The 22587-nt window shown below is 37.1% G+C and overlaps 1 protein-coding gene across 1 annotated transcript in view; it reads left to right on the top strand.

The window, feature by feature from the left end:
* The window catches only part of MTUS2 (microtubule associated scaffold protein 2), a 3916139-nt gene that overhangs the window by 1842133 nt on the left and 2051419 nt on the right, over positions 1–22587 (top strand). The window contains exon 5 of the mRNA XM_044073264.1: positions 19423–19651. Coding sequence (XP_043929199.1) covers positions 19423–19651 — 229 coding nt within the window. The remainder of the gene's footprint in view (positions 1–19422; positions 19652–22587) is intronic.

Below are 22587 nucleotides of genomic sequence, written 5' to 3'. Positions count from 1 at the left end.
GCTATGTAAATGCATCTCTCACAGGTTGTAGTGTTGGGTGGTAGAAGGAGAGGGTTGTCTGTGTACATGAGGCAATTGCTGCATTGCCCCAGTATGCCCAGATTCACCAGGTGGACAGGAGAAATCAACAGAAGCTGACCCTTGAACATGCCTGGTTTGGTGATTTTTTTTTTGAAAAGTACAAGAGCTGTTTTCTCTTACCTTAGCAAGGTACTTTGCAATTATAGGCTGTTTAGTGCCTATGATTAATTTCTCCTTATTAATAAGGAGAGTTGAGTGCTTGTATCAGTTTAAGGCTTCCTAGTGCTTTCCAGCAGGTATTAGAGCAAGTGCTAGTCACAGGGATGCTTAAAGGTAAGATAAAAAAAATGGTTCCTAAACACTGCAGTGTGCACTAGAGAAGTTAGATGTGAAAGTAGGTAACTTAAGTTTTACCTGTCTAAAAAGTTAAGTTTTAGTGGAGAGTAACTATTTTTAAAACAGCAAGATAGATTGAAAGGGGGCGATCACTTTTGTATTCCGGTACTATGGAATACAGTAGAATGGCCAATAAATTTAAATAGTTGAAGAGTGATTTCACAAAATGATAATTTTGTGCTTACTCACACAAGCCAGTGAAAGCAGAGAGGAAAAGAGATATATGGTCAAATTAACATAAGAGGCAGGCAACTAGAAAGACAGTGGTATCTAAGAACACGACAGTGACAGGGTGGGGAAAAATGTCTGCCTGACTCACAAGAGACAGAGCTGTTGTGTCTTTTGAAGTTTTAATATGCAGTTAAAAGCAGAACACAAGCAAAACACAAGGTAAAGAAAACAAATCACAGCACTCAAAATATAAATCAGCAATAAACTAATACAAAATACAACAAATAAAAAGCAAACCAACCTTTCCCTCACAGCATAGTGTAGCAGAGTCTGGGTGAGCTTTTCTAGTAAAGCTCTGAAATGTTTTATTTTACCCCTTAAATCGAAGGTTTATTTCCTAGCTTCACCCTCAGTTCACAAATCATTAACTTTAAGTGACCTATTCTGTCTTATGTATGAGTCCATAATTGATCAGTTCAAAATGTTGCCTGACTCACAAGAGACAGAGCTGTGGTGTCTTTTGAAGTTTTAATATGCACTTAAAAGTAGAACACAAGCAAAACACAAATTAAAGAAAACAAATCACAGCACTCAAAATATAAAAAGGCAATAAACTAATACAAAATACAACAAATAAAAAACAAGCCAACCTTTCCCTCACAGCAAAGTGTAGCAGAGTCTGAGTGAGCCTTTCCATTATAGACATATGCACGTTGATCTTTGTTCATTGTTTCTTGTCCAGCAGGTATTTTATTTAGTTACACCCACCAACACTGGTTCCCATTCCCTAGGACAGTCAACAGTCCTATTTTCTACATCGGGCTCTCTTTTGGTCAACAGATATGATTCAACATGTAGTCTAGTATATATTTTTTTGTTTATTTATTTACATTTGTTGACCGGGAGTGTCTGACTGGAAATAGGTCCATTTTCAGCTGAGGCCCAGGGAGAAAAGCTCCACAGTTAAAATATACAGACGGTAGTTACATTGGATTTACATAGCAATTAGCAATTTGATCAACATAGCAATTAACAATTACAAACATAGTTACAGATGAAGACCACAGTACATCAGTAGACAACTAGAATCTTTATCATCTGCGAAGTACATAACAGACATTAACAATTGTTACAATAAGAAGTTCCTGCTGTATAATAAGTAGTTAGGATTACGAGCATCTGAGCTTGCTATAATCAAGGCAGTTAGTGGAGTGGAAAGAAAGGTAGTGGGTGGATGGGATGGGTGATATTAGAGGGGGAGTTGCAAGGGCATAGCCAGCATGTTTTTAGGTGCGCTTTTAGTAAAGTTTTGAAGTGGGTGCATGATGGTACGGAGGTAATTGTGGGTGGCACGGAGTTCCATAATTTGGCTATGGCACAAGAGAATAGTGCTTCTCCAGCAGAGTTATTGGCTTTAGTGACCTGTAAGTGCTTTTTGTTGCTGGATCTTAGTGGTCTGGTGGTGCGATAGGGTTGGAGTAGATTCTGGAGGGATGGGACTTTTAGTGGATGCTTTACTAGTTTGTGGGCGAGTGTGAGTTGATACCATTGAAGTAGGTGAGGGAGTTCAAGCCAGCCCAGTTCAGCAAGTGAGAGAGAGTGATGACTATGGTAGGGTGTCCCTGTGGCGAATTTGGCGATTTTGTTATAGCAGGTCTCTAGCTTGTTTAGATCGCATTGCCTTAGGTTGGTATATATGGAGAGGCATAAAGTAGGGTGGAGATAAGGTGGGAATTTGCTACCGAAATATTTGCTGCTTTGGTGAGAAGTCGATTATTTCTGTATAACACTCCTAGTTTTTTGTGGACTTTTTTTATGGTCATGGATATGTCAATGTCAAATTTTAGTTTATCTATTTCCACTCCTAGCAATTTGGTGTGTTCTGTTGGGTGTGTAGTGGTGTTGTCTTTTGCTGTGATGTCAAAGTGAGAGTTGTTTTGAATATGTTTGGTGGGTTGGAAGATGAATAGTTTAGTTTTGTATGGGTTGAGTATTAATTGGGCATCGGATAACCAAGTTTCAACAGAGGAAAAGGCTTCCTGTGTGACTTTTTGCAGTTTGGGTAGGGACTGGGCTGAGCAGATGATGGTTGAGTCATCTGCATATTGTATGAGTGTGCCATATTTGGTGGCAGAGGCTAGATTATTGGTGAAAATAGAGAAGAGTAGGGGTCCAAGGATGGATCCTTGGGGAACCCCTATAGAGACAGGTAGTTGGGGAGATATGTCATTCTGCCATACAATGGATTGTTGGTGGTCCGACAGGTAACTCTGAAACCAGTTGGTGACTGATTGAGAGAAGGATAGGTTATTGAGGACAGAGATGAGTTGTTTGTGTGGCACCATGTCAAATGCTTTAGATAGATCTAGAAAAGTAGCAGAGGAGAGATAGCCATTGTTTTTATGCTGAAGGATAGTGTTAGTAAAGGAGAGTAAGACAGTAGTGGTGCTATGGTTTGGTCGAAAATCATGCTGAGTATTGGAAAGGAGGTTGTTAGTAAGGAGGTAGTTTGAGACCTGAGAGTGAATGCATCTCTCTAGTATTTTGGAGAGTGGAGAGAGAATAACTATGGGGCAGTAAGTGTAGCTATGGGGCAGTAAGTGGTTAGTGATGTAGAGGGACCACCTTTGTGGAGGGGAATTATATGTGATACTTTCCATAGTGTGGGAATGTAACTTTCTGACAGAGATCGGTTAATCAAGATGTATACTGGGTAGGCTAGAGCATCAGCTGCGATTTGTAGGTATTCACTTGGGAAGTTGTCTGCTGCTAATTTGTTGGATTTAAGTTTAGTTAAGAGTTTTTTTATGTTGGAGGTAGGAACAGGAGAAAAAGAGAAGACAGTGGGGAGATTACTAGTTGAAGGTGTGGGTTGGAGGGGAGGGGGGGTTGTGTTGTCTAGCTAGTGATAGTATGGTTTGTGTGAAGTGTGTGTTATATGAGGTAGCAATATTTTTGGAGGAGTGAGGGATGTTAGGAGGAGGGGTACTGAATTTATCTGGGTGAAGGATGGAGTTTATGGAGGACCAGAATTGTTTAGGGTTGTGTTGGAAGGAGTCTAGGGCAGACTGGTAGTATTGGAATTTGTTCTGTTTTATTATCTTTTTGACTCTATTGTGTAGTTCTAGGAATTTCTGTCTAGTTGAGAGGGTTTTGGTTTTGCGCCAGTGTTCCCAGGCTTTATCCCTGTTTTTCATTTCTGGAGGGTTGTGCTTTGGTTCTGGAAAGTCTTATGGGGGCATGGTAATTAAGGATGCTCAGGAAGGTAGTATTAAAAAATTCAACAGTGTCATCAAGTCTGAGGTACTTTAGAGGATGCCAGTTACATTCTTTGAGGGATGAGATGAATGTGAGTTGGTTAAAGTTTACTTTTTTACATATTTGATGGTAGATGACAGTTTTAGATTGGTTTAGGTGTTTTTTTAGTAGGAATGTTGGGGAGTGATCACTGAGGCTATATGATAATTAGCCTGCTATATATGACTGGGGGCTGTTACTGACTAGTATCTAATCCAGGGTAGTGTGCTTGTTGGAGTTTTTATTTATCCTGGTTGGCGACTGGACTAGTTGGGTGAAGCCATGAAGGTTTAGATGATGGGTTGGATGGTTGCCAGAACAGGATTGCCAGTCAGTATTGAAATCACCTAAAATTATAGTTTCTTGGGGGAGATGGTGGGTAGACCAGCTGAGGAGGTTTTCTAGTGGAGGGATGTTTTGGCCAGGTGGGAAGTAGCATCCATTTATGTTGATGATTTTATTTTGGTTTATTTTGAGGTTGATATATATTATTTCTTCATTGCCTATTTGTGGAGCTGATGATTTTAAGATCTGGATGTTTAGATGCTGTTTAAATATTATAGCTACACCACCTCCTTTCTTGTTTAGCTGGTCTACTCTTAGTATGCCGTAACCGGTAGGGAGGATTTGCTCACTGGTAATGTGAGGTTTTAGCCAGGTTTCTGTCAGGATGATTATATCTGGGGAGTACAAGTCTATGGTGGCATGGAGTTCATGGACCTTGTTGGATATACTTCTAATATTTAGGCTTAGTAGAAGGAAGTCACTTGGCTTTCTATTGGCTGTGATTTGGGAGAAGTTGTGGTTTCTAGTCTGATTATGAGGAGTGGGGTTGGAAATGGTGGGGCCAGGGTTGGGGTGGATGTCTCCACTTAGGGCTAGTTTTGATATGCATGAGGTTATTCGTTTTCTCAGTTTTTGAATGTGTTTGTTTATTAGGGAACCTTTATGATTGTGTTCTGTGGGTAATAGGTATCGTGGGAGGGTTACTATGCTAAGTCATAGGGATGCTTTTTGTTTGAGTAATATAGTTGATAGAATATGTGGGGGGTGCATAGGGATGGTTCTTGAGTTGATGGGAGGGGAGCTGAGTGGTGGTGTGAGTAGTAGTACAGTGGTAGTGGTTGAGTGGGGGAATGATGGAGTTTTGGTAGGATGGAAGGTATGCAAGGAAAGTGCATGCAGTCAGCATAGGTATGGTATGCTTATACATGTTAGCTGAGGAGGAGTGATAGTGGTGGGAAGATGGAGGAGGTAGTGTAGGGTTTAGTTGAGTTTGTTATATTATGCCAATAAAACACACTTTTATCTTTCACTTCCTTTTGCCAGTCCAATCTCTCTATCTCTGGATCACCTCTTTTTTCTGAACTCTCATTATCCTATTTTACTACTCATTAGCCTGGCACAGCCCTTCATTGTGTCTTTCACTGAAAAAATTAGGTTCTCAATCCCTTGTGCATTCAAGAAATGTTCATCTTCATCTGCACAGTCTCCAGTTATTTCCTTTGCCCATCCTGTCCCTAACCATTTGCTTCTGTCTTTGCTTCGGCTCCTTTCCTCTGTCATTCTGTTCCATAGTTCCTTGTTTGCCTTTCTCTGTTTTGGATTCTTGATCTGCCTAGTGTAAGTTTCATGTCTTTCCCTTGGCTTTTGCTTTTTCATTTTGTGTGATATGTTGTTGTGGTAATCCAAGGCACATTCCAATATATAGTCACTAAGAAGTTGCACAGACCAATTCAATACCATGTACTTTTTACTTGTATTTTTATTTCTTTTTGGATGTATAAAATGCATTTTATTACATGTTCAGTAACGGATACTCCTGTGCTAGGTTTTAATTAATATTTATTTTTGTGTGGGTTATTATTATATACCTTTGGACTTGCCTTTATTAGGAGACCTGACTGATGGATGTTTTTTTTTCTTCTTGCATACTGTGCAGGGATGATGTAGAAAACTTTAAAAATAATAATAATTTTTTTAGATGTGGTATAAGGCTTCTGCAGGGATAATTTGTTTAATTGTCTTGCATGAGGTGTTAATTGGGTTTGGGTGTATATACTCTGTGCCTCCTGTGCTGTCTTTTATCTTGATAAAGTCTCAACTGACAAAGAAAGCGCTTGTTGTTATAGTTGAATAAAGTGTTTCTGTTGTCCAACCGGTCTCTGTAACTTCTTAGTGACTGTATATTGGATTGTGCCTTGGATTACACCACTGTGATTAGTTTTGCCCTGCCGGCTCCTGGATTTGGGGCTTACTTTTGGTATTTAGTTTTTGTGCTTTTGACTTGGTTTAGCAATCCTAGCTAAACAAAAGTCAGGGATCCAAAAGGAAATGGCAGGAGGATAATTCTTCAAAACCAAACAAGAGGGTTTCCTTTCCAAACAAGAATCAACCACCTGCAAAAGAATGACTATGCTGAGTTGCAGAGCACTCCTGCTCCCCCTGCCTTTCTTCCCTTCCTCCTTCACTCAAGCTGTGTCTCAACCCTGTAGCCTTGGCTGCAAGTAGTCTCAGATAAATAGATTCTGAGAATAGTTTGGAGAGATACATTTTACATTGGATAGAAAATACTCCCCCTTCCGGGGAAAATCCCTCATACCTACCAGACCAGATAGAGCTGTTTCTTCCAGAGCTCCATTACATGATTGAAGCAGGGGGTCATAGAACTAGTGCCTCTGATACACAAAGGCAGAATATTTTACTCCAGAATCTTTTTGGTCCCTATTTCCATGCTTACATAGAGCTTCTGGAAAGTCTTTCACTACATTTATGAATATACTTGTAAATGGTATTGTTTCCAGCACCTTTGCTTGTGTGAATACATGTTAATTCTCATTGAATGAAATGAGATAGGCTAGTACATGTTTAGGTAGACCATCTGGACATCTTTGTCTGTACACCCTTTATATACAGTCTATCTTTGGGAGCTTTCCAGGTGTAAATGACATTCTGTGATTAAGCAAGTCACTGATTAGCTTTTCCAGCTCATGACCCATTACTTTCACCATTCCTGACAAAGTGGATATTCTGTCCCTGTGACTGGTCATTCATCTTCACCATCGCAGCTTAGGGGACCATTCCAGTATTTATCATCTGGCCACTTACCTCCATTATTACTGTAACGCTTTCCTCCTCCAATTCCAGTACTGTCTCTTTAAGCTGCCCCATCTTATTTCTTTATTGACCTATCGCCTTAATCTCCTCTATGTCCTCCTTCACCATCATTAAAATGTCAGTCTACACAACTACTGTTCTGGGATCAGTGCCTTGAATTATCTTCCTTGCTCCCTAGATCTTCTGATTGTTTCTTTTAGCAATTGCATTGACTAAAATGTTTTTTTCTCTATTTTTCAACAACCATGCAAAGAGGTCTAAGCTGGCCATTTTTGCTTGTGATGACCCCACCTGTTCATCCAGAGCAGCTTTTTATTAACTCTTCAATCTCCTTATCTCTGCCAGCAACCCCCACAAAACCTCTGACAAGGAAATTCATTTTTACCCCTGACAGGTTGCGCCCCTAACATAAAGCATTCTGAACTTTGGAGCCATAAAATGAAGTTTTTTGACATAATAACAGCTACTGATTTGTAGCAGCAGAAACAGGCCTAACAACCCAAGGCAATCTTTTTGCAACCAGTCTGACACTATGGTGTCTTTCATAGTTGCTATATACTTAGAAGCATTAGTCACATGTAACTGCACAACATGCAATATGTTCTATACATCCACTGAGTGTATGTCTCAACCTGTTAGAGCAAGAAATCTGGACAAAGCCACAAATAATGGGGGGGGGGGCAAAGGCCCAAAAATAGGGACACTTTTTAAATATTGCCCTTACAAACTTAGAAAGTTGATAGAATAACAGGTTTTGCATTAGCATGAAATTTCTGAAGGATATGAAGTCTGAAAATGAAATGTCTGCCATTATTTTCTGACTCCAGTCGTCAAGGATTTACCGGTGATTTGCCAGAAAACCACAATTTTAAGAGAAACAGACCAAAAATACTAGGCAAAATGTGGACATTCTGCAAAAAATTGGACAGCTGGGAGGTATGCTGACTGCGTAAAATAAACATGCTTAACTCAGAGAATCAGTCAGGCCAGTCATCATCCCAGTATTGCATTAAAATGGTTGACAAAAGCATGTGGTAGCAGCATAGTTTTATTTAGTTTTGATGTATAAAAACTCTGCCTGCATACTTAAGTGTTTGACTTATTTGCAGACCAAAATTTAGGAAAGCAGATGTTATCACTTGTTTTCTTAACATCAACAATTCAACACTTCAAGCTATTGAGAGCTGTGGTTTAGATTTTGCACATATTATCTACATTAACTTAGGACACGTTAGAAATTGTATTAGCTCTCCTAATAACTGTATCTTCTCTGAACTGGGGTTAATACAGAAACAGTGGTCAGAATTTGCTTATACATTTACATGAGCAGGAGTTAATATAGAAACCTTGCAGAAGTATCTCATCTAAACAGATGTCTGTATAAAAACTGTGGTCAGGGTCTTGTCCATAAAGATACTATCTTAAAGTTGTTTCTTTCTGTCTTGGAAGGTTATATTCAAAGTATAGTTTTCATATGTCATTCCAAAGAATAGGAACAATAACACATTATGTGTTAGTTTGCGGTTACTGTGGATGGTTATCTTGTGACTGGATCTAGGTGTTACACAAAACGTCAGCTTGTAGCTGAGCATTATAATTTAGGAAGAAATCTCACTTTATAGGTGAGTATATATTCCTCTTTTCACTGTTATATGAACATGTTTGAAAGGTCATAAAATATGACAGATTATACACAAAATAGCTGAGAAAAAAAAACTTGCACATCTGCACGTTTTATATTTTCTCTTAGTTTAACTTGCTGTAGAACAGGCCCTTTAGAGCTGCTTCTACTAGCAATAAAGGGAAATGACCATTGCAGAACAGCTTAAAAAGCATCTTTAGTGGAAAAAGAAATTATACCTTTCATACTGTTGTTTAGCTATATAAGATTTTATTTATCCTAGAATACATACACAACTTCAGCCTATTAATGGCAGTACTAAGCAACCTTAATAAATTAGAAAGACCTATAGTTTTATAATTATGTGTGAAAATAATTTAAATTGTGAAAGAACCACTACTAAATATCTTAAAGTGTATGACTTTGTGATTAGTTTATGACCTTTTGAACAATTCATTGTTGCAAAAGCGGGGGAAATATTGTTAGCAGAAAAGTATTTCAGTTAAGACAATTTTACGTTTGTCATTTTAGCTTAGTTTTACGTACTATAAAAATGTTCATCCATATGAAGCATCTTATATAGCTTAAGCAACATAAACCTGATATAATAGCACTGCAAGAAACACAATTAGATAGTAATGAGCGTGGCAAGGTCTTGAAGGGTATCTGGAGTAGGGAGTAACTGTTGGTTTTCAGAACCCTAGAAGAAGAGGTGTTGTCTTTCTGGTGTCAAAGTTGTTGCAGTTCGTGGTAGAGGACTGAGTGGCAGATCTACAAGAAAGGTATGCTGGACTGAAAAGAGATTTTTGGGGAGTGAGGCATATCATTTTGTGTGTGTGTGTGTGTGTGTGTGTGTGTGTGTGTGTGTGTGTGTGTGTGTGTGTGTGTGTGTGTGTGCGCGCGTGTGTGTTTGTATACCTCTCACCATGGCTTAAGCAGGATGAATTCAGAAAACCAAATAAAAAAAATATATTATGGTAACAGTAATGGCTTTTCATATGTGCAGTATGGAAGACTAGAAACAAATTCTTCTGATATTTTGAATACTCCAGTACAGTTTAGGATCCCCAGGCTGGGGACAATGTGTGGTCAGATATAAGCATTCTTTGGGATTAGTTGGTGATGGTTTATTCATGGAGGACCAGCAGCACTTTACTTTTTACTCAGCCAGATTTAGGTTGCTTTCTTGTATTGACATGCCCTATATAACTGCAGAGCACACTAAGGTGCTGAAGTCTCTTTGTCCTTAACTTTATTATATTTTCAGGTTTTATTATATTTTCAGGTCATGCCCCTCTGGAGATACATTTGAAGTGGTATTGTGGGTCCTCCTTAGACAAGCACTGGAGTTTTTCTGCATAGCACCTGAGGGGTGAAACTTTTTTTGAGTCTTGTATAGAGATATCGTTAAGCAACTTAGTACTGATGTTTTGGGGAAGATCAAGGTATAATCCACAGTTCTGGAACGAAACCATTACAGTTTTTACATTTAAGGAGTATAAGAACCCACTGCTGTTGTCCCCCTACAGGTCTGTTTCTATGCATCACCATGATTATAAAATTTTTTGGCAATTTTACCGTCTAGACCAGCAGAATAGGTGCCAACTTTGCTACATCTTGATCAGTGTAACTTTGTAGGAGGGTGGCCGACTTTTGACAGTATTACAAGAACAGTTGCAATTATACCCGAAGCTCAGCAGCATAAGGACATCCTTGCTCTGGTTAGTGTTGAAGCGGAGAAGGCATTTAACTATGTGGAATGGATGTACCTTATACTGGTTTTGAAGGGATTTAGCTTTCCAGTCACCTTTGTTAATCTGCTTTCTCAGATTTATCCAGACACTACTGCCAGTCTTAAAACAACTGCAGTGCTCTCTAACCTATTTTTCCTTTCAAGACGGACCAGACAGAGCTGCAGTTGTCCCCTCAGCTTTTTACATTTGTAGCCATTAGTCATAACAGTTTGGAATTCTACCTTGAGAGGTTATACATTTAATCACAAGTAGGCCAAGACCTTTATTTGAGCAACCCAGGAGAAAACTTAACAACTCAATTTATATTGCTGCAAGGACTTGGTGGTTTCTGTGGATGTAAGATAAAGTTGGACAAAAGAAGGGCTGTTGCTGTTAACTTTGCCCCTTCGGGTGATCTAAGAGACCAGTACTCCTTCTTATGAGTATGGCAGAATATTAAGTATGTAGGATTGTGTTTTGGTTTATCTCTTGCTTCATCTGTCAAGAAAACACATTTACAATTTATGGGCAGGATTAGAGTTGCTTTGGTAGCTCATCTTATTTGAATGGGATAAAAAGGTTCAGGCCTTGCACTCTTCCTGTACACCTTTAAATCCTACCCTTTTGGTACACCTGAACAGTTTTTTTTGTAATGACCATCAAAATATTTTGACTGATTTCCTATGAGTGTTATAAGCCTAAGACTTCCAGGGAAAAGCGGATATTAAGGAGGAAGATGTAGGTGTTTGATTCATTTAGTTATTTGTATGCTGGGAAGTTAAACTTCCTATACTAGTTAATATTCTTATATCAGATACATACCTAAGAGGTTGCTACAGGGTATAAGCCATCTTTTGGGCCCTTTCTGTGCTTTCTTAAGAGTACTGGAAAATATAACTTTTTGGACCTCTTGGGCATGGAGGGCTTGCATGTGTGGCTTTCAGGAACAGTCATTAACTACCTTGAACATTCTCTTTAATGAACACAAAATGATGCCATGGTTGGAAGCAATGATTGCTATCAGCAGTCTGAATTCAGGCACTGAATGTGATGAGGTATTTTCCAAGTGGAAGCAACTGAAATCCTAGATAATTTACTGGAAACAAGTTGATGAATTCATACATGGACTGGGATTCATCCAGGACTAAATACTCCTAGAAAGAAAGTGGAAGCTATGAGTTTATGAGCTGATAGTGGCCAAGAGGGCATACATATATTTCCATTCCTGTTAAGGCTCAGCTGAAGTTAATAAAAAATGTGGTTGAGCTGAAGCAGGAAAGTTCATCTGTCAAACACCTTGTGAGCAGGGCATGTGAAGTTGTTTGGAATCTCAAAGCTGAGACAATGGGTAAGTAGGGATTCCTGAGATCAGATCCTACACAAACCTGTTCCTCTGACTTTTGGTTACAAACCTGCTACATTATGAGGTATGCTACAAAATCCAAGAGGTATATGATATTTACATAGACTTGTCTCCACAGATATCTTTGTATGCTACACCATCTCCAGCATGTTTCCTCAGGTTATGGATAGTTGTTGGAGATTTGGGTAAAGGGTGAAAGGGTCATAGATGCATGTCTTTTGGCACTATCACATGCTTCACCAATTCATCGAAAGGGTTCAAGTTGTTGTAAATATGATCTTCTCTACTCCTACCTGGTTAGTACAGACTACTTGTACTGGAATATGGCAGTATTCAAGGATTTTTGAAGAATCAGGAGATGTTAGTATTTCTTTTTTATGATAGTCTGTAAAAAGGATATTACCAAAAACTGGGAAATCGGGTCAATGTTTTCAGCAGAAATTAAGTTGATTATGAATAAGATTTGGATAGATAGGGCATTATTGAGCTCTCAGGGAAAATTAATTTAGGTAGATGGACATCATAGTTTATTTATTAGGTGGTTTATCTAATTTTTGTGGCAGCTGTATCTTATGGAATTCTTACTCCTGAGAATTTCCTGCAGACCAGTAAGCAGAGGTCCTACCTAAAGGTGAGGAGCATATTACATGGTGATGTTTATGTATTCAAGACTTTAGTTTTGAAGCTTTATATGATATTATCAGTGCATAATATTATTACATTACATTTTGTCACATGTCCTCTCATTATTTAGTTATACATTTTTATGTCTTTATTTGTAGTTGCTTGCAATAAATATGTTTGGTACAATTCTTTATTTGGTTTTGATGTGGTTAATTAAAAAAAAGAAGCATCTTGAATAAAGCTGTAATGTTTATTATCCCATGGATTAATTCTAAAATATTTTAAACTCATAAAAAATGCATAAATTAATTTTGGCAACATTCTATTATTTCTGTTCTGTAACATTTCCCCCTGAACAATTATAAAACTATATATTTTTTGCTTCATGCCCATGTCATTTATTATACTTAGAGGGAGTGTTATAAACCACAAAACATTATTAATATTGGCACAGTACTGTGTATTTCTTGTTGCTCTGAAAATGCCTGATACTGTGAATCTGAATCCGATTATTTACTTATAGTTTTCATCTGTCACGCGTCTGACCATATCTTAAACTTGTCTCATTTGAGTTAAACAAACACAACTCATTATACACTTAATTATTAAAAGTTACATAGACCTATGCAATGATAACTACAGTAGGTATGTTCTAGTGTAGTATATCTAAGTCAGTACCACCAAACCAGCTGCCATGCTCCTGTTGATGCATTTTTTAAGAAATTTCACAAATTTTGTCAAAATGGCCAGGATTTTTTTGGGATGTACATGCAGCATGTTTACCTATTACAACACAAGTTCCATGATTAGTGGTGAAAGGAAAATGTAGTACCCTGCAATTTTGCAGTACTCCACCCCTCATTGCTAACATCTCAGTAACTGTTTTATCAGTTTCTTTACAGTTATTACCTAAGTTTTCCATTAATTTTGCTAATTTTTGGATTTTTCTAATTTGCTTTTCCATAAACCAATATAGCGACTACTTGATCAGTCTGTGGGTAGCCATCACTAAGATTTGTTCCTACAGATGTAACAATAGTCTTTAAATGTACTCTCTCATCTTCTCCATTTGTTGTACAGCTCTCTCATGAAGTAGAATACATTGACCCCCATTCTTCTTAAAACATGCTCTTCCTTGAGTGATAATAGCATAAAGAAAAATCTAGCAAAGCTAGACTTTCCACTGTGTGATTCCTTAAACCTCTTGTATTAGAGATGACATGGGATATGTGCAAATTACCCTTTAAGGACATCAGGTGTTTCAGTTAAATGGCAATTCCGAATATCCATGACTTTTTCTTTTAAGTCTATTTATGGACAAATTCAGGCCAATAAAGCCAAACCCCATAAGCTGTGGACATGCATTTCTTATGGCATCATCAGCACATTATAAGTGGAATGCTTGGCGAAGATACGGCAACACAGGGTTGTTGTACCCAAGTGATATCCATAAACCGTAGAGTGAATGCAAAATATCCCAACTAACAAACTAAAACAATAAGTAAAAAGGTCACACAGAAAAAAACAGTCCGTTAAAAAACAAAAAGAAAAATCTAGCAAAGGCAAAGCTAGATTTTCCACTGTGTGATTCCTTAAACCTCTTGTATTAGAGACGACATAGGATATATGCAAATTACCATTTAAGGACATCAGGTGTTTCAACTAAATGGCAATTCTGAATGTCCATGACTTTTTCTTTTAAGTTTATTTATGGACAAATTCAGGCAAATAAAGCCAAACCCCGCTAGCTGTCATGTTTCTGATTTCTTATGGCATCATCAGCACAACATAAGTGGGATGTTTAGCTAACATATGGAAACAAAGGGTTGTTATACCCAACTAGTGTCCATCCATTTGCATATATATCCCATGTCGCCTCTAATACAAGAGGTTTAAGGAATCACACAGTGGAAAGTCTAGCTTTGCTAGATTTTTCTTTTTGTTTTTTAACCAATTGTTTTTTTCTGTGTGACCTTTTTACTTATTGTTTGAGTGATAATAGCAAGCCTAATCTAAGGCATTTTAGTGAAATTCATAACAGTATTCCATGCTGAGCTGGAGTTGTTCTGTGACATGGGAACAGACAGCATAGCGCTACCTCCTTTGCAGTGACGTGGTGCATGAGCACAGACCTCGCAGGTTGTCTAATTGAGATCATGGGACTGCAGTTTTTAGACTGATGTAAATGAATTTATTGTGGGCTAGGAAGTAACTGGGCTTCGAAATAGAAACACTAATATCAGCTTATTGCAACATTTATTTTTCATTTTTGAAGTCTTTTAATATCTGCAAAGAAAGATTGTATTCTTGTCAGTTTTTATCCAATACCAAGTTCCCCTTCCATTTTAATTTTGAATCTGGTTTTCCTCCCAGTCTTTGTAATTTGACTTTTGTATGACTGTATTTGAATAGCCACATACCAACTTTAGTTAATATATTGTCCCAGCTACTTTGAGTTCCACTTGTTTTTAGTAACAAACCAGTGGAGTATATCCCTTGTTGCTACTTTACCTCTTTCATTTGCCAGATTTCGTTTAGATTCTCCAGTTCTCTGTATCATGTTTGTATACCCTCCTGTAGTATTTCCCTGGCAAAGGACAGTTAGTTTTGCTGCTGACCCCATACTGCTGTTGCTCTCAGAGGTACCTTATAAAGGTATTATTTTTCTTTGCAAATACATAGGGCATTTTGTCTTTAATTTGTGGAGTGTTAATCCACTCTTTTGGAGCAAGATTGTTATCTTTAACAGTACTGTTGACAGATTCTTTACTCCATCATGTCCTGATCCCTCTACCATTTTCCTCAAGTCTTCCTTTAACATCCTGTTTGAACTTTCTATTCTATCTGAGCTCTGAGAGTGATAATGTATATGAAACATTTGCCATGTACCCCTAAAGTTTACACATTCTTTGTCACTGTATTTATAAAATGCACTTCATCAAAATATATATATATTTATTTTAGATCAGCTCCATTGGCATGAAGAGATAAAGCCCTAACTATAGCCCAGGCAACCAGTGTTCAAACAGCAGCTCAGGTGCTTGCTAGAGCTGGAATTGGGGAACAGAGGAAGGAGTTATGTGGCTTTGTGGGCTTAACTATCTTATGAAGGACTGTAGATTTAGTGAAAGTACTAGCTTCAAGGGAGGCAAGACAGGGCAGTTTTGATGGTTATATCACCCATCAATACCTACAGAACAAGGAACTCTGGGGCAGTTTCGGGTATACATAGGTTACAGTCTTAAAAGACAAAAAAAAAAACTTCTGATAGCTACCTAAATGACATCCCATTTTGGATAGCTTCCACCCTCATGTGAGGAAAACAAATTGACCAGCTGGCAAAGAGAGGAAGTAAGGGCCAGCAGGCCTGAGGACAGAAAGCCTCAGAAAATGAGTTACATTCCGTTTACTTACTAAGTCTCTCATGTGTAAGTCTTATTTCTCATTACTCATCGCAGCGTTATGTACTGTGAGTTTTTCTGTTTTACATTATCACTGCAAACCACATGACTGCACACCATGGGTTTCTTTCATGTTTGTTGACTGCCCATGTATATAATTATTAATATGATTTGTTACAGGTTTTATCTGTATTTGTCTATGTTATTGCACATGTATGCCTAATCTAAATGTATCTTTGCTTACATTTGTTGTATTTACCATGTAACCTGCTTTATGGCTGAAAATAGTTATCTATATAAATAGATGTTAAATAAAAAATCAAAAACAAAAAAAACAAAGTGTGACCTGTGATCACTGTGCATGTCTTGTAGTATCATTCTGTCACTTATTTTAACAACTGTTTGTGCATCATACCTTTTGTTGTGTACACTTTCGCCCATCTAGTATATTCATCAATAAATGTCATAACATACCTAAATCTCACAGGGCCATAGGCTGGCGTCTGGCAGCCAACATATTCAGTTTGAACATTCAATAATTTGGAAGCATTATATCTAAATCCACCCTAGTCCCTTTTTGATGTTATATTCTGCAGCTTCAATCTTTTCCTTGGTCACTGGGTCATATCTTGGGTATCTGATTGACCAGATTTCCTAACAACTTAGCCAGTTCCCTGAAGGGTAGGTTCCACAAAGGTATCCATATAGTCCATATATCCACAGGACTCTTGTATATTGTCAAAACATAAAATATGCACAGTAATACTATCAAACGACCACTACCAATGTAATAACTAATACTTGCATCAAACAACATAAACATTCCTTAGCCAGTTCCTTTGATTTTACATTTCACATCGTAATGATTTTTATTGCAGAAGCTTGCCACTCCATATGCTCTGTCTATGATGAAGCTAATGCTGGTCTGCAAATTGTAGGTCTAATGATTGATCCCTTGCATTCTAAAGTACGGATTTGTCCCAGATGATTTATACATTGCCTTCATATTTTTGGCATCCTTTTTCACATAAGTTAGCTGTAGTTTAGAGGGCCAACAAAGAGGCTGTAAGTTTACTTCTGTTCTTTCTTGCTTTAAAACCTTTTGAATGATTTCCATCATTTATTTTTCTCCTAAACATTTATTACCCATAATAGTACTACTTTTTTTTACATTAGAGCCATTTCCGTATGTAATATTTCTTGTTATTCTAAATCATCTACTTTTGCATTGTTTTGGATGCCTTTTTTGTTGGCACAAACTAAAATTATACTTGAGTGCTGAGATCATCTTTTTTAATCAACTCCCAAATTTATTTTAAGACTGCTTGATAACCTATTGTTTCTTTCTTATGTGATACTGTCCGTATAAATATTGAAGAAAAAAGGCATTAATAAAGCATATTCAGCTGCTTCTAACTTGGCTGTTTGGACTGAACATTCTCTTGAGATATTCTTCTTTCAGTGACTTCCATCCTCTGGATTACAAACTGTCCATTCTGTCACAAAATTTCCTTTCTGCTGACTCCAGTGTCTAGAACCATCCAGCTAGAAACAGGATGCTTCTGTAATGGGATCTTGTCTCATTCAGACTGGTATTTGGATGAGTAAAATATGTAGAAAAAGGGTAGTATAAGTGATCATGCATAACAAAAAAAAAAAAGACTGTCAGAAATATTTAAACCAGTCAAATGATTTCTGTATTACAATTTGGGCACAATAAGTTTTAGAGATCATACGATTCAGTTGTATTTTAGCAGTGTATGCAAACTTACAACAGCAATTATAAAGTTAATGTACCAAGTACACTTAATAATGGTCCAATACTCAAATTTCCTAAGTAACAGCTATTTGAAATAGTCAGTATTAAGTGATTTTCATTCAGGACTTCAAATGATCAGATTAATAGCATTTATGCAGTGACTTTTGAATTAAAAGAGATAGACTAATGATCAAATGCAGAAACAAATAACTACTGTTGATTTGTATGAAATTATGAATAGAATAAAACGCAGAGAAAGGAACTTTTTGTGTTAGTGCAGGTGGATTTGTGCTGTAGTTCACATGATTTAACTTTTTAAATGAACAAGAAGGGACAGTGAGTGTTCCAAAGCAAAAGCAGATGTAACTGGGCGTACTAATGCAAAAATGGTGATTGTTGGTGCCAGTGTGTGAAAATCTGCTTATGTGCTAATAGAAAGTAATATGACAGCCTAAACGGTGAATGAAAATGCATATAGTTAGTCAAAAACATAATGTAAAAATGACTGAGCATGTTTAAAAAAATAATTATTTTGATGCTACCATGAGGGATTCTGCATCTTAAAACTCAGAAAGTAGAACTGCATGACACAGTTAATGAAATTACGGGGAAAAAAACGTTCCAATGTGGCTAAATGTAATGTGTACCTAAGCACAGTCTGTTTTTCAGTTTGGTAGCTGGGTCTAGTTTGCTAGCACCAGGTAAACTGTCTTAAAAGCCATTCAAAATACATTATAGACCTCTGTATTCACACTGCACAGTCCCATAAGTGGAAGTTGTGCAGTGTGTTCCATACATGGTTTACAAAGTGGAGCAGTTCATTAACGAAAACTGCTGCTTTGCATATGGAGCTTTTAATTGTTTAGTGTGACTTGTGGTGTATATATGGTTACTGCTGAGAGTGGCACAAAGCATGATTTATGCATTCTTCACTGCAGAAATAATGATGTTAAATAACTGTCCTGCAGTCAGTGCTACTGTGAATCAAAGAGCTTGCATAAGAAGTGTTTGCAAGGCAGAAACATTCCCCTACAAGGGTTGCAGTGTTGCAAGATGTATCCTTCAGCTTTAACTTTGAAGAGAAAACGTTTGTGATGGGGCAGTGGGAGTAATACAGGTGTATAAAAACACAGAATATAACTTTGATGAGCACGTACTAGTTAAATGTAATACCGGTGAGTGTATGCAAAGCATTGATTACTGTAATGTTATGATTCCTGTTTATGTACCTGTAAAGGATTCCCCAAAGATGCTAAATATACAGTTATTATTGTTCATCAGTAATGTACAGATTGTTAAGAAGAGACTAGGCAAAATATATAAAAACTGGGATAATTTCTGGTGTACTTCACATCATTTTGGGACACTGCAACATTACCATCTTTATCAGGAACACTAGTTATATGCCTACTGGAACAGAGACTCACATTAATGATGAAACAAAATTATTATTTTTTTAAATTTTTTGTTAAAATATGTAGAAATGTTTATCTTAATCTTAAAAGAGGTATTATGCACTGTTAAGTTTATTTACTGTTGGAGAAATGTAATTTCCAGGCTGTTAAAGCAGAGCTTATAAAAAAGATAGCAAACATGGCTGTACTTCCTTTGTCGTAGCTCTTGCACCATTAATATAAGGACATCATAGGTGGTAACCGGATGGGGCAGTGCTGAGTTAGCTGATACAAATGCAGTCTGTTCTTAGTAAATTAAACAGTTTGTTTATTGCATTACCTTAATATATGCATGTCAAATTTACCTTAAAACATATACATAGAGACAAAGTGCCAGTAGAGTTTTGGGAACACGTTATTTAAGTCTTACCTATATTAAATGTGAAAAATGTTGTCCAGTAGTTTGTAAAGCAACGTGACAATCACTTGTGTATTTTCTCATTTTTTTTTTCCTTTTTTCTGTAGGCCAGCACTATTGCTAGTAAGCTGCCACAAAATTCTCAGTATGGAGTGCCTACTACTATTTTTCGGCCAACTATGATACTTAGACCTCAGCTGGGAATGGGAGCTATGTCCAGGTTACCAGCTGCAAAAAACAGAATTCTCGTCCCAGGCCAGAAACTCACAGTAAGCTCATCTCACTTGCAAGGTCAAGTAGCAAACACCAGTGCCCTGTATTATCAAGACACCACAGGTAAGTCATATATTATTTTTATATTTTCTTTATATAAAAAGCAACAAGCTGTAGTATCATAATGTCATTAAAAAGTGAATTATGTTGGAGTCACAGAAAAGCACTGATGTGGTATACATAGTTTGTGGTGGTTCCTAAATTTGAGGGAACACTGTTGAAATCCATGTAGTTGTTTCAGAATGGATAATTAGCCAGGCACGTTAACTTACAGAGCTGTAGGCAATTAACCCTTAATTAAGTGATGCTCAGAGCATAGCCTGAGAATTTATCAGATATCATTGGGAAATTTTAACTTTTAATGTTAAAATGCACAGCTTGGGTTCAAAAGTATAAAACAAATGCAAAAAAGAAACTGTCCCATGGTTTTGGTGCTTTTCTTCACTGTTCTGTCACTAGTTTCTCAGGACTACTTGGTGGTATATCAGTGGAAATGTGTCATAACCTTTGCTGAGTGAGACATGCATGGCTGCTCGATGTTATCCTTCAAACATGCTACAAGGGAACTACTATGACCTTGAGAGCAGAGCTGCAGAGATAGTCATTGCTTGCTCATGACACTAGGGGGTCTGTTAACTTAGTTCTGCTGCATATTTGACTGAAAAAATAAACATTGTCTATTTTACCACAGTTTTTTGCATTGAACAATGAAGGGCAGTGGAGCTATATATGTATTGTTCATTATATTTGACAGACTTTTCTCTAGCTGGGGTCTATATTATAAAATCGAAAAGACTTTACCTCGAACGCTCACATGAGAAAAAATGCCCCCGCCGCTAAATATATATTCTAACTCCGAGGTCGCCCTTCAGTGAGGAAAGAGCAAATATCCCACTCCTCACTGTAACACGATCCCACAATCACGGTTTCAATTCCCAGCATTTTCACTCATGTGAGCGTTCGCGCTAAAGTCTTTTTGTGCATGTAATATAGACCCCTCTAGCTGACAGGATGAATATTTTTCTGAGAGTATATTAATTAACCTTTTCTCACTGATTATATCCTTCTGTTGTTTTTTCTGTAATCGTTGCAGTTTTAGACGTGTTTATATTATGATGCCTACACTTTCAGGCTCACAGTTTTGAGCTAATTTAGAATGCACTGTAGAGGCAGGCAGACCAAATTTGTGACATAGGTACCACCTTAAAACTATAAATTGGATTACTTGAAATGAGGGCAAAATAACCCTTTATTTTTATTTATATTTTGGTAAATGAGTTGCCTTATAGGGAAAATCACATTTGCATTGGAATCCTGTGAAGAAAAGCTTAATAAACAAATATAAGCATAAGTCTTGAGAAAACTGAAAAAGCCATCAGATTAAAAGGCAAAATTAAGAAAGGCCACTTGCAGACTAATACAGTGAGAGGTAACTAGCTAATAATAGAAACCAGTAGTCAAGGGCAAATAATATTTATGTGCAGTGTGTTATATAATTCATTTAATACGTCACCTTAATGGTATGAGGTAATTAGACTTTCTTAGCACAGTAAGTCCACCTTTGTTTCCTTCTCTTGCAGGAATCAAAGGGTGCACTCTACAAGCATGTGATCAGTTATATAAACTTCCTCCAGGTTAGTCTGTGATAAGTTGTGCAGATATTTTTTGTCTGTGTTTGGTATTAAGGCATGAATTTGTCTTCAAGTCTATAGTCTGCATTGTTGGCTTGTTTTTGTTGATTAAAATGTGAACCATGAATGGTGTCTTTTCATACTTTAAACCCGAGATTAAGACAAGGTACAATTTTCAAGGGTTATAATTGGGTAAATGATTCTACAGTGACACAATGACTTTTTTCCTGCTAATGAACTAGAATGAATATGCGGTGATGGTGCTGCGGTAGTGTTGTCACCTCACAGTAAGACGTTGTCCTGTTCGATTCTCAGCTAGACCGTCTTCTGTGTGGAGACATGCGTGAATGGGCGTGCCTTCGTTGAAGACTGTGCATCAGGGCTGGAAACTCGGCACGTAAAAATCTAATGCCAATCATTAACGGACCGGAGTTCCACTGTGGCGACCCCTAAATGGGAAAAGCCGAAAGATTCAGTCATGAACTAGAATGAATATATTGACTTCTTTGATTATTTTATCTTGGCAAAGTAGCACCATGCAGAATGTGCTGTTTTCTCATATCTGGTATTAACATTCATTCAATTTGGTAGCCCTGTCTTGGAAAAGTGAATTCAATCATTTGTGTGAAAACTTACTTTTTAGATCACAAATACTCGTTTTCTTGCTTTGTGCTTTTGCTTTCATGTCACCTTTAGTTTTCTTTAGAGGGTGGCCTTTTTTCAACTGTAGATTTTGCAGGATGACATAACTGTAAGGATTATGGTTTTGGGATGCTTTGAATTTCAAGATTGTAATTGAAAAAATATGTAAGAATATACACTAAGGTTGCAGAATGTTAGACTATACCATATATATATATATATATATATATATATATATATATATATATATACACATATATATATATATATATATATATATATATATATATATATATATATATATACGCACACACACACACGCACACATATATATATATATATATATATATATATATATATATATATATATATATATCGCCTACTTGATAGAGGCACTGGGAACTAACGTTGGGCACGATGCCAGGGCACTTCTATGGGCTAGGCTTGTAAAGGCTGCAGGGCCATTAGCTTAGTACACACCTATGAACATATCTATATATATATATATATATATATATATATATATATATATATATATATATATATATATATGGATTCACTTTAGAAGCTTGAACATATTGAAATTCAGTATTTCAAGCCCATAAAGTGGAATCCTGAGAACAGCGAAAGCTCAGAAGCACGAAATTCAAAACCTCGAAAACCAGCGGTTTTGAATTTCGCGCTTCTGAGGTTTCGCTGTGGTTATGGATTCAGGTAAGTGTGTGT

Source organism: Protopterus annectens, chromosome 5.part1 (assembly GCF_019279795.1).
Source record: "Protopterus annectens isolate FY-2018-M chromosome 5.part1, PAN1.0, whole genome shotgun sequence".
Classification (NCBI taxonomy): Eukaryota; Metazoa; Chordata; order Ceratodontiformes; family Protopteridae; genus Protopterus; species Protopterus annectens.
This window is presented reverse-complemented; position numbering and strand designations above follow the sequence as displayed.